Source organism: Garra rufa, chromosome 25 (assembly GCF_049309525.1).
Source record: "Garra rufa chromosome 25, GarRuf1.0, whole genome shotgun sequence".
In the NCBI taxonomy this organism is placed as follows: domain Eukaryota; kingdom Metazoa; phylum Chordata; class Actinopteri; order Cypriniformes; family Cyprinidae; genus Garra; species Garra rufa.
This window is the reverse complement of record NC_133385.1, coordinates 20,972,897-20,986,056: the sequence shown is the minus strand read 5'-3', so window position 1 is coordinate 20,986,056 and position 13,160 is coordinate 20,972,897. Positions and strand designations below refer to the sequence as shown.

The 13,160-nt window shown below is 35.9% G+C and overlaps 1 protein-coding gene across 1 annotated transcript; it reads left to right on the top strand.

Annotated features, from left to right (window-relative positions):
• Positions 1 to 4,454: 4,454 nt before the first annotated feature.
• On the top strand, positions 4,455 to 13,036 carry gtse1 (G-2 and S-phase expressed 1). Its single transcript, XM_073832366.1, has 12 exons — positions 4,455 to 4,564; positions 4,820 to 4,877; positions 5,104 to 5,161; positions 6,466 to 7,096; positions 7,172 to 7,333; positions 7,958 to 8,099; positions 9,913 to 10,311; positions 10,430 to 10,499; positions 10,576 to 10,761; positions 11,134 to 11,419; positions 12,102 to 12,224; positions 12,758 to 13,036. Exons 2-12 carry the CDS (start codon positions 4,856 to 4,858, stop codon positions 12,851 to 12,853), a joined length of 2,175 nt encoding a protein of 724 aa, XP_073688467.1. The 5' UTR covers positions 4,455 to 4,564; positions 4,820 to 4,855; the 3' UTR covers positions 12,854 to 13,036.
• The last annotated feature ends 124 nt before the right edge of the window (positions 13,037 to 13,160 follow it).

Sequence of the window (13,160 nt, the reverse complement as noted above, 5' to 3'; positions counted from 1 at the left end):
CACAGACAAGGACTTAAACACACCACGCAAATCCCCCGAGTTTCAGTCAAGATGCTGTTTCATTAATTATTGTGATGGTAATATGAAGTATTTTCATTATTTACTACAGATACTATTCAGTGTGGGGACATGTCAATGGTTTCAACAGAATGTGTTATAGGATTTGTTACACACAGTAAACAATACAAGATTAGTAAAAGCAAATAGGAAAGAACTGGAGAGAATTTGTGGGGAAATTTGATTCCACTGTAGTTTAATTCCCATTTTGGGAATACATGTTTTTTTAAGATTTATTTTTGGCAATTTTGCCTTTGTGATAGGACAGTGAGTAGACAGGACGCAAAGTGGCAGAGAGAAGGGGACAGAATAGATGTTTATGGATGTAATTTTGTAAATATAAATGGTTATTGTGGTTTAATTTACATTTGGAAGTCTTTAAAATGTGTATGGTTTTTGACAATAAAATATTCATATTTAGCTTAACCTAATCATTGGTTTTAATTTGAATCTTGAACTGGTCCACAGTCAGAGTTGGAAACATCTTGGAAAAATCTGTCTTTTTCCAAAAAATTTGCATGTATGAAAATTGTAAAATATCCAAGGTACACATTTCTGGTAGTTGTGCAGTTAATTCTCATGTTTTATTTTCGGAAAGTTTTGGAATATTTGACCTCTGCCCAAATTTGTCACTACTGAAACACAGTGATATATAATTTACTAATTTAGGGTTATATTGGCCTATTAAGATTTTGCTTACATTGACATTATAAATATATATTTTTTTATTTATATTTATTTGTTATCCAGTTTTTCTTTATAAAAGGCAAAAAGTTGATCATACTGATTTCAAAGTTAAGGATTCATTAGTTTGAATATACATTAAACCAAACTCTGTCATAACATCTTAGTTGATAATTCAGTATACTTTATTTTTGACAAAACATCCCATGTTTCGGTAGTGACAGTAATGTTTTGGTAGCGACCACATCACATTACATTACATTATTATAACCTACATACTAAAACACTACTAAAACATACTAAAATACTACAAATTCTGCATAACTGTATTACAATTTTTTATTTCCCCTAAATATGAAGATTATTTGTTCCTTTTTGTCACTACTGAAACAAAGATGACATGTTTTGGTCATGACTTTTTTGGGAGTGATATATGGAATAACTTTAAAAACAAAAAAACAAAGATGTCACTACCGAAACTTCACTAAATGTTTCTGTCGCAACTGTTTTAGATACTTTTGGAGCTAGTTCAAAGATGCTAATCAGAACATGGTTAGCTAGCACAGTTCTGAACAATAGAACACATATAAAAACTAAATGTTATGGAATAACTTCCAAAAAAGTGTGCGTAATTGCCGAAAAAAGTTGTTTGGTAGTGACTTTCCTTAAAGTTACACACATATTTTTCAGACTTTTGAACACATTTGTATCATTACAAAATTATAGGGCTAAAATCAGTCTCAGTCAATGGACTAAAACATAGACTGTTTTGGTAGTGACATGATAATTCGAGACAAGTTTTATAATTTACAAGGAAAATATCAAATTAATATATTTTTTAACTTCTCTTTTTAAAAGACTTTTCAAGCAACAATTGGAAAAAGTGTCCAAAATTATTCATACCCTTTGCAAACTGTCACAGTCTATGGGAAAATCCAAAGTTCTATACCATTCCAAATAGTCCAAGCTGTTCTAAAGCATCATAATTACCCTGATTCATTGGGAACAGCTGTTTTAATCAACTCAACAGGTGAAAAACAGAAGCTCTCTGCTGTTGGTTTGTGGACAGTCATGGCTAAGACAAAGGAGCTCACTGAGGACCTGCGGCTGCGCATTGTGGCTGCTCACAAGTCAGAAAAGGGCTATAAGACCATATCTAAATGTTTTGACGTTCCAGTGGCTACAGTGCAAAGTATTATTAAAAAATAGACGTTCCACAGACCAAGGAGGACACCACTTCTCCAGATAAGGCACACAAAAGCCCACTTGGCCTTTGCAAATGCTCATCTGTACAAAGAAGAAGACTTCTGGCGTAAAAAAGGAGAAGCCTTCAACCCTAAGAACACCATCTACATTGTCAAACATGGTGGTGGGAACCTAATGTTTTGGGGGTGTTTTTCAGCCGATAGACCAGGGAACCTAATCACAGTAAACGGCACTATGAAAAAGGAGCAATACATCAAAATTCTCAACAACAGAATCAGGCAGTCTGCAGAGAAACTTGGCCTTGAGCACCAATGGACATTTTAGCACAACAACGACCCAAAACACACAGCAAAAGTGGTGAAGAAATGGTTAGCAGACAAAAACATTAACGTTTTGCAGTGGCCCAGCCAGAGTCCTGACTTAAATCCAACTGAGAATCTGTGGAGGAAGCTAAAGATCAGGGTGATGGCAAGGAGACCCTCCAACCTGAAAGAGTTGGAGCTCATCGCTAAAAATGAATGGGTAAAAATACCAGTGGAGACATGCAAAAAGCTGGTCAGCAATTATAGGAAGCATTTGATTGCTGTAATAGTCATTAAAGGCTTTTCTATTGATTATTGAGAAGGGTATGAATAATTTTGGACATGCCACTTTTCGTTCAAATGTAAATAAAAGCTGAGAATAAATTTTTTCCACAATGATGCCTCTTGTATATCGTCTAATTATCTTTTGGGAGAAGCCTGTGTCATTTCCGGTCAAAAAAAAAACTTGCTGGTTGAATAAAAGTACTTTAAGTCAGAATTTGCCAGGGGTATGAATAATTTTGGCCTTGACTGTATATTTCTATATCATTTACATAAGTTAAAATTTAGGGGTAAGGGTTCAGGACAGTTGCAAGCCAGTTGCAAGTACCCAATAAACCATGATTTTATATAGTAAGCTTATATTTTAAATACTATTGTGGGTTTAAAAAGATAATAGAAGGATCTTAGTAAACATGCAAGATTTGAATACTTAAATGCGTTTTAAATGTGTTTTTTGGTTGTGGGACATTAGTTTGGGCCAATTCTGTAGAATGGTCCATTTATATTTTGACAATAATATTAATAAACATTATTACATTATAAAATAACGTACGTAACAAATCATGTGCATTAAAACAATCACAAATGTCCTTTCTTCATATATATTTCATATTAATGTTTAAATACACACGAATATATTGTTAGTGGCTTATTCAGTTATACTTAAAATGTTACTCATTAATAGTTATTATAAAAAGTAACAGCAAATTAATGCTCTTTTTTAAATGCTCTTTTTATTTTTCTGCACAACGTCAACACGACGAGTCGACGACTGCTGCGTTGTTCCGGAAACTTGCTCCACCAATCCAATAATGACTGATTGCAGAACAGCAGAACCATACGTCACAGCAGTCACACGGCAGCAGCGCCACGGCAGCAGGCTCAGACGGTAGTGGGCGGAGTCTCCTGCTGCAGCCCAATCAGGTCCCACAAAATATCCGTCCTAAATAGTATTCGAAAATAGAATTGGTATGTCCTAAAAAGTATTCTAAAGATTTCCGGAAGGTCTACTACAATTTACCTTTAGAATTCGAAGTACGGAATAATGCGCACTCTAACGGCTATTATATTGCCCACAACACATTGCGTGTTGAACGAGGATTTGATTAGAACTACAAATACGCATAAAAAGTGTAAAAAAACTACAAACATGGCGTATATGCGCGACCAACGGATGGATAGAAAAATGGGGTTTAAGTTATCAATAATCAGTGTGTAACCTTATAAAAAATATTTATTTAATGTTATTCGCGTTATATTTCATGTGCAGCAACATAATGAACTTTTATAATGGCAGAAACAAATGATGAGAGTCTGCTGACCAAAGAGCCCTTCATGCTTCACTTTGAATTTAAGGATGATATGGACATTTCCTTAATGAGTGTGTGAACAAATCATGCCTCTGGATTAATTGCATGTTTAAAGAGTTTTGATTTATTTTAGGTTTAAACTAATTTAGTTAGGTGAGTAATGTGTGGTTATTATTGTTGTTAAATGTGTGCCTTCTGTGCTATATGTTTTGTTTGATTTTGTAATATTTTTTGGGAAAATCCAGTTTATGATGGGTATAGTGTATAGTACATGGTATTATGTACAATGAAAAATTGGTTAATACTGAAATGATTAGGTAAAAATATAGTTTAACTAAATAAAAACATTCTATTGTTCAAGTTTTGTTTTGTTTTTTGTTTGAGCTTTGTACTCAGTTTATACTGTTTAAAAATATATAGAAAAATATAAGTTGATCATTATTTTCACCCACTTTCGATCTCAGATGGAGACTCCGCCCACTACCGTCTGAGCCTGCTGCCGTGGCGCTGCTGCCGTGTGACTGCTGTGACGTATGGTTCTGCTGTTCTGCAATCGGCCCTATCTCCACCAATCACGTCGGAGCTTTTACGTCACGTGATCTTTGAAATCAGACTGGCCACGAAATTTGAAATGTGGAAACAGATCGCCAGTGCCAGTTATTTATTGTGAACAGTCAACACTTCGATTAATAAACATAACCCGAGAACTGTATCAAACAAACCGTAAGTATTTTAGTAGTATTAAATGTTAATAGTTAATTTTAAGATCAAACTATGATCTTTGAGTAAACCGTGTAAATGCATGAGCTCCATGACTTGCATTATGTTGGTTATTATACTAAAATGCTTCTATTTTAATGAGTATCGTTAGTTTTATTTCGAGTATGTTAAACTAAAGTTGGGTTAAATGTACTTGCTGATGTCGCAAACGTGTACTTCAAAAAAGGAACCATGTTAACTGTAAACTGATGTTTGCAGGACTTTGGCCTCCATTTGTTTTCCTGGCTGAAGAAGATGGCATCTCTCACTCACAGTGGTAATCGTCTTTTTATTTCATCACAGTATCTCAAAACTATACTTTAAAAAGTATTGCAGTGCTACCATGTTACAGTGATGCTAGCAGATGGTAATACCATGGTAAAAAACTAACATGGTACATGTCCAACATACTAACAACACTGATTTGGCATATTTAACCATACTTTAAAATATAAATCTATCAGTTATTCTGTGTATTTATTGCTGTATGTTTTTACTTCTAGATTTTGTTTCACTGGCTGAGGAGAAATTTGACTTTGACGTTTCATTGTCACCTGCAAGGTTTGTTTTCTATATTCTATATTTATTATGTTTGAGGCAGTAAACATACTAAATTAAAACTATTAAAAAAAAATTTTGTTGATTAAAATAAAGCTGCAATGAAATTAAAATGAATATTGTTGAAAAGCTGAACTTGAAACACAAAAATTAAACTGAAAAAAAAAAAACTAAAATGGCTACAATAAGTAGTACAATTACTAACATTAAAATAAAAATCAATCTAAATAGAACAATAAAAAATAAAAACAACAATAGCACTTAAACAAAATTACCAAGACTTGACCTAAAATTAAAATGAGTACTGGAAATATAAAAATAAAAGTTATTTAATTTTTATATGAGGAACAAGTATAATTTGGTTAAATTGTTTGCTTTGGAATTATATGTGAGTGAGTAAATTCTGAAAAAAAGATTTTTGAACAGTAAGATTTTTCTCTTCTGCTCAGCAAGCCTGCATTTATTTGATCCAAAGTACAGCAAAAACTACATTACTATTTAAAATGACTGTTTTCTATTTGAATATATTTTAAAATGTCATTTATTCCTGTGATTTTAAAACTGAATTTTTAGCATCATTACTCCAGTCACATGATCCTTCAGAAGTTAAGAAATCATTCTAATATTCTGATGTGCTGCTCAAAAAACATTTATAAATATTATTATGATGAAATCAGCTGAGTAAATTTTTTTTCAGGTTTCTTTGATGAATAGAAAGTTTAGAAGAACAGCATTTATCTGAAGTAAAAATCTTTTGTAACATTATAAATGTCATTTACATCACTTTTGATCAATTCAAAGCATCCTTGCTAAATAAAAGTATTAATTTCTATAATTTCTTTCCTCCAAAAAACTTGACTCTATGGTTTTGCATGGTATAGTGTATAATGTTACAAAAGCTTTTTATTTCAGATAAATGCTGATCTTTGGATCTTTTTATTTATCAAAGAATCCTGAAAAAATGTACTGTGTTAAATATTGGTAATAATAATAATAATAAATGTTTCTTGAACAGCAAATCATCATATTAGAGTGATTTCTAAAGGATCATGTGACACTGAAGACTGGAGTGATGCTGCTGAAAATGTAGCTTTGAAATCACAGGAATAAGTTACATTTTAAAATATATTGAAATAGAATTTTAAATGGTAAATATATTTCAAAATTGTACTGTTTTCACTGTACTTTGCTTTAAATAAATGCAGGCTTGGTGAGCAGAAGAGACTTCTTTCAAAACATTAAAAATCTTGGTGTTGTACTGTTTTAATTCTTTATGATTTACATCATGTGAAAATGTTCTCTCACAGCTCTAAAGGAGATTACGATGTTGAGGATGAGGTTTTCATGGGTCCGATCAGTCATAAAGAGAAATGCATTTCTAACGGAGTGGAGATTCACGTGAAGGACAGTATAAGCAGCGGCCCATCTTTGGGAGAAGAGCCCAGCTGGAGTCCACTTACAGGAGAGAAGTTTGATGAAATCTGCAAAGAAGCGCAGCTTCTCGCCAGCCACCTCGAGCAAACCATCACAGATCCTGTCGCTGAGAGCAGCGTTGTTTCCTCAAGCCAAGCCGAGGGGACCGAAACATTTGAGGAGGACACGACTGTCAAACTGAGCATGTTCAGCAAGCCAGTGGCTGATGTTCTGAGTCCCATCAAAAGAGAAACCTTTCTTGTGCAGGACAGCCCAATGAAGCAGCTTCCACCTGCCATTCAGAAGCGGATGCTTAAGGCTAACGGGTTTGGCAAGCCACGTCTCAGTACGTCGAGCCCAGTCAGGCCTGCTGTGACACAGCCTAAGATGGCTACTAGAGGAAAAGCCCTTGTGGCTAATAATGGGGTGTTACCCAGCAAACCCACAGCACAAGGGAACTCACGTCTTTCCTCCAGCACAAAACTGCCACCGGCTACTAAAACTAGGCTTCCTCCTCCTAGCAAAGTATGAGCACTTCCTTCTATTAATTTATAGATTGGTAAAGCATGAAGATTTATTTTGTGTATCAATGTTTTTCAGGGTAATTATGGGCTAAAGCGCAGTCCCAGCAGTAGAAACACTAGCAGAGCTGGTTCTTCTGAAGACCTTCTCTCTGATAACACCAGTGTTGCTTCTGATATCAGTGATTCCTCCTTTAACACTAGTTTGCCTGGAAGAAGCAGCATTCCCGCCCGGAACAAGGTAAAAAGAGTTGCCACTGTTGTAAGAACTTTTGATAATACGGTAATACAACTGTTGTTTCTTAATGTTTTCTAATATTAAATGAAAATTCTGTCAATAATTACTCAACCTCATGTCATTCCAAACCCATAAGACCTTCTTTCATCTTCACAACAGAAATGAAGATATTTTTGAGGAAATAGAGAGCCTTCTGACCCTGCATAGACAGCAACGCTACTATCGCTTTCCAGGCCTAGAAAGGTAGTAAGGACACAAAAGGACACACTTTTTTTTGCACAAAAAGTATTCTCATAGCTTCATGGCACATGGACTATTTTAACAGTGTTCTTACTACCTTTCTGAGTCTTGAACGTGGTAGTTGCATTGCTGTCTATGCAAGGTCAGAAAGCTCTTGGATTTCATCAAAAATGTCTTCATTTGTGTTTTAAAGATGAACGAATGTCCTTTAAAGTAGTTTTTTTGGGTGAACTATCCCTAGTGGAATGTTCAGAAGAACGGCATTTCTTTGAAAACAGATATATTTCTAACATAAATGTTTACAGCCAAAATAAGAGAATGTATGACATTGGTTGATGTTACAGATTAAAAAAAAATGTATTTATAAATTTTTTCTGTATCATATAGGCAGAATTGCGAGCTTCATCTGGTCTTAAAGCTCCTTCACTTCAGAACTCAAGAGTTGTAGACAGGAGGAGAAATACTTCATCATCTTCCTCATCTGTGTCCAGCATTAACTCTAGTCTAACTATCTCTCCAGGAAGTAAAGGTGACCTTTCATACCTTCGTTTTCATATAATGCTATTTATAGCTTATAACACTAATAATTTAATACCTTTGAAATTTTAATCTCAATCATACCTATTTTTCATACTTTACCTTATAATGTTGTAATGCCTAAATCTCTGTTTTTAATAATATAAGCTATTATTAATTGTTTACAAGACCATAAACGTGTATTTAAAAGTAAATAGTGTTGTTTTTCATTCTGACTATAAAATGCAAGTGATGTACAGTGCCTTGCGAAAGTATTCATATCCCTTCATTTTTTTCATGTTTTATGTTGCAGCCTTATGTTAAAATGCTAAATAACTTTTTTTCCACATCATTCTACACTATAATAACACAGTACAAAAAAGGTTTGTAGCAACTTTGCAAATTTATTGGAAATGCACAACTGAAACGATTCCATTGCATAAGTATTCATACCCTTATCTGGGACACTTTAAATTTAGATCAGGAACATTCATATCGCTTGTAGATGTTACTACACTCCAAGTTAACCTGTGGCAAATTTATTTGAATGAGTATAATTTGGAAAGGCACACACCTCTCAATAAAAGGTCTAACACCTGAATATGCATATCGAGCAAAAACCAAGCCCTAATGTCAAAAGAACTGCCTGCAGAGCTCAGAGAAAGGATTGCGTGAAGGCAAAGATCTGGGGACAAGTTCAAAAAAAGTTGTGCTGCATTGAAGGTTCTCAGAAGCACGTAGCATGTTCCATTATCCATAATGGAAGAAGTTTGTAACAACTAGGGCTCTTCCTAGAGCTGGCCTCCTGGTCAAACTGAGCAATTGATGGAGAAGGTCCTTAGTTAGACTAGTGACCAAGAAGCTGGTGGTCACTTTAGTTAAGCTCCATGATCATATACTGTATGCAGATGAGAGAAACTTACAGAAAGACAAACATCTCACAACAATCCGGTCTTTATGGTGGTATGGCAAGACTCAATCTTGTCCCCAGTGAAGACGCATGAAAACACACTTGGAATTTGCAACAAAGCACCTAAAGACCCTCAGACTGTGATTAACAAGATTCTCTGGTCTGATGAACCTCATTTCCAAGCATCATGTTTGGAGGAAACCAGGAACTGCTCATGACCTGCACAGTAGCATCCCAACAGTAAAGTGTGATGGTGGCAGCCTCATGCTGTGGGGCTGTTTTTCGTGGTAGGAACTGAGGGACTCGTCAGAGTAGAATGAAAGCTCAACACAGCAAAATATAAAGACTTAATGAAAAATAGAAAGTCTTTAAAGAAAACCCAGTCCAGAGCATTCAGAACCTCTTGGCAGAAGGCTTACCTTCCAACAGGACAATGAAGGACACTGTTAGAGTGGCTCATAGACAACTCTGTGAATGTCCTTGAGTGGCCCAACCACAGCCTGAGCTTGAACCCAATCAAACATTTCTGGAGAAACCTGAAAATGTCTGCCAAAGTAGATCCAAGCTGACAGAGCTTAAGAGGTGAAGAGGTGAGAGGAATGGCAGATAATTGCCGAACACAGATGTGCAAAACTTGTCGCATTATACCCAGGCTGTAAAGTTGGCGCTTTTACTAAGTACTAAGTTAAGAGTATTAATACTTATGCAGTGTACTTTAACTAATTTCAGCGTTTTATTTTCAAATTTGCAAAGTTGTCACAAATATGTTTTGTGCTTTGTCATTATGGAGTGCCAAGTGTAGATTGATGTGGGGGGGGAAAAGTATGACTACTTTCGCAAGGCACTACCTGAAAGATTCTAGGGTGTCTACTGCCATCTGCTGGTTATGTTAACACATCTCAACTCCTCTCACCAGCCAAACTCAATTCCTCCCTGAACTCCAGCACTAAAAGCATTGGTACTCGTTCACACAGCAGCGTGAGCAGGTTGCCAAGTTCTAGCCGCAAATCCTCAGTTGTTACCAGAAACCCAGATCCCACCATCAGCAGACGGACTTCCATCTCTACACAGGGGAGGAGAGCATCTGAACTCCTTCCCAGACCTGTTAAAGCTACACCCATTAAGAAAACAGACCCATTACCACCTCCACAGCTTCAGACCCCAGCAAAAAATACAGGTGAAAAGACCACCTCTACATCCAGCATCCCTTCATCTGCTGCTAAGATGGGAAGTGCTCTTAAAGGAAACCCCAAACTCAATGTTCCAGTGGCGCCAACACCCACAAACTACCTGAAGGGAGTTCGCAAATCAGAGGGTGAGGGAAAAAAAAATAGTCATGCTAATAGATACTACTAGGCTGAATCTCATTAAACCTGTCAAAAGCGTTTTGATTTTGGGGTGAAATGTGACCTCAAATTCTATTGATTTTATAGTTTTCTCCTCGCCTGACGTCCCTCGTATCATGAAGCCAAAGAGATTATTGTCTGCATGCAGTGTGGAGAGGTAATATTGTAATTTATTCTCATAACGTTCCATTTCTTTTAAAGGATTCTCTTAATTTTGACTTTTGTCTTTGCAGCCTTCCTGATCACCTCTTGACGCCCTCGGGTATGGGCAGTAAACTGCGGAGACCCTCGGCTCTTCCCACTCCAGTGAACCGCCGTGTCTCTGGCATCCCTGCATTCACACCCAAGAGTGTGTCACGTCTGAATAAACCTTCCCAGGCCACAGAGCGCTCATTAATCCAAGCAGCCACTCATTCAAGGTGCCTCTTTATGAGCTTTTAAAGAAAAAGTTTGGCCAAAAATGAAAATTCTGTCATTAATTACTCGCCCTCATGTCGTTCCAAACCTATAAGACATTCGTTCATCTTCGGAACACAAGTGAAGATATTTTTGATGAAATCCGAGAGCTCTCTGACCCTCTATGCCATAATTTTTTGTTATTTTATAAATATCTTAATTTGTGTTTCGAAGACGAATTAAGGTCTTACGGGTTTGGAATGACATAAGGGTGAATAATTAATGACAGAATTTTCATTTTTGGGTAAACTATCCTTTTAAGGAACTTGATTAATTGATCTCCATTATTTCATAGCTTGTCATGTATCAATCGAAGTGTAACTTTACTTGTACAGCCCTGAAAACATAAAGGAAAGTGAGAATCTGGAAGATAAGCAAACTTCAGTGTCCAATGAGGAGACCTGCCCTCCAGTTGACCTCCAGCCCTGCTCCCTGGTCTTTAATGTGGAAGATGAGCCTGAGGAGCCTCCTGCCTGTGAGCCAGCAGTTGTGGAGAATCCCTCTGAGCTGCCTTCATGTGATCCAGAGCCTGTTAAAGTCGACACCAAACCTCCAACTCTTCCAAGCACAGTGGACACCCAAAAACACCTACAGAACACAGAGAAAAAGGATGTTAAAGAGGTGAAATACACTCTATTTAAAGTGATTCTTAAAGGGAACCCCAGGTATTGAAGATGTTAATGATGTCTCTTACCTAAATATGTCGTAGAAATTTTATCATTCATCATTTTATACATATTTTGGACTATGGGGGGCATCATTATTTTTATGATGTTGCATAAACTTAATAAAGACCCGCGTCTTTATTCTCTCCACTTTAGCCCTGATGCCTTTGGGGCTTTTAGTAGATCAGCTACTGAAAGGGCTTATAAACAGCAGAGACAAGAAACGCTAGATGTCGTCCTGGCAGGATGTAAACTTGTCGACGCTTGTCATGATGCTGCAGCCACTGACACAGTTTCTTGTGCGGATTTCACTCAATATCCAGGGGCATTTAGACTGGGGTAAAATCGATGGTGTGCCATTTGGTTTAAGCCTATGCTTATATCCATTGCTACCCTTAAGCTCCTTCAGTAGCTGTGCTCATCGTATCAGTGTTTTATATTCTGAGTTGTGTTGCGATAATTTTTTTTTTTTTTTTTTTTTAAGTAACGTAATTCTTTTATGGGTTTTCAACCACACATTCAGTAAAAGACATCATTTATGCTATAATAAGCCATACAAATCTTAATATCCAGGGTTCTCTTTAAATTACATGTGTTAGAATAAAACTTCAACATATCTGAAAATTTTACAATTGTAGGTTTTGCTTGTGGATGCACCTGCACCAGCACCAGCATTTCCGCTGTCAGAAAAGCTGCTAATTGATCTCTCCAATACACCAGACCTGATCAAAAACTCCTCTGGAAAGCCTTGGGGAGGACAGGTGAGAGAAAAGATTTTTAATATTTGTTCACATTATCACTGTGTATTCACTATAGTTTAGAAAATGGTAATAAAATATGACAAGAACTCGAGTTAAACTGTGTCAGAACAAATTCATCTTGATAATGTCAGATAACTTTGATAGAAAGGTATGTCACAAAACATGGTCAGGTCAAAGTGTCAAATCTAATTTTTGGTCCCAAATTTTTATCAATTTTACTGGTAGTCTACTGTATGAAATTTATTTTTAGTATAGTATGTGACAGTTTACTTTATTTTGCTATCCTCCCTTACGTAATGATATGTTAAATATCAATAATTATAACTAGTGTTTTGACTGTATATGTAAAGACTACTGTTATAAAGTTTATTTTATTATTCATTATAAATGTCACTTTTAATCAATTTAATGTGTCTTTGGTGAATAAAGGTAGTACAGTTATGTACATTCTCATATTGTTTTAATTTTTCAAGTACTGCCGGTTTTTTTTTTTTTTTTTATTGATTTGTATTTATTGTTGTCTTTCCCTCTAGTTAATCGACCTGAGTTCGCCTCTTATAAAATGGAGTCCAGAGGACAAGAAAGACAATTCTGAGAATGCAGCCCCACTGATCGACTTGTCTTTTTAGAGGACCTGCAAAATTTACTGTGAACTGTGCCAAGAAAGAAAAAAAACTGAACTGGAGTATTTCATAATGTTAAATACTATGTTGAAATGAATTTAAAGAGGGAGCATGGATGCTGCTGTTCCTTATTAGCCTTTGTGTTTTTATTTGTTGTCCGTCTGACATGAATGTATGTAATTATGTGGATCTGAAGCATTTTAGAAATGAAAGCTGTTGTATTTCCCTAAAAGGTACAAATAAATGTTAAATTTACAATGTCAGCCATTGTGTTTGGTTTGTTGTTGTTGGATAGATACATAACGTTACTCCC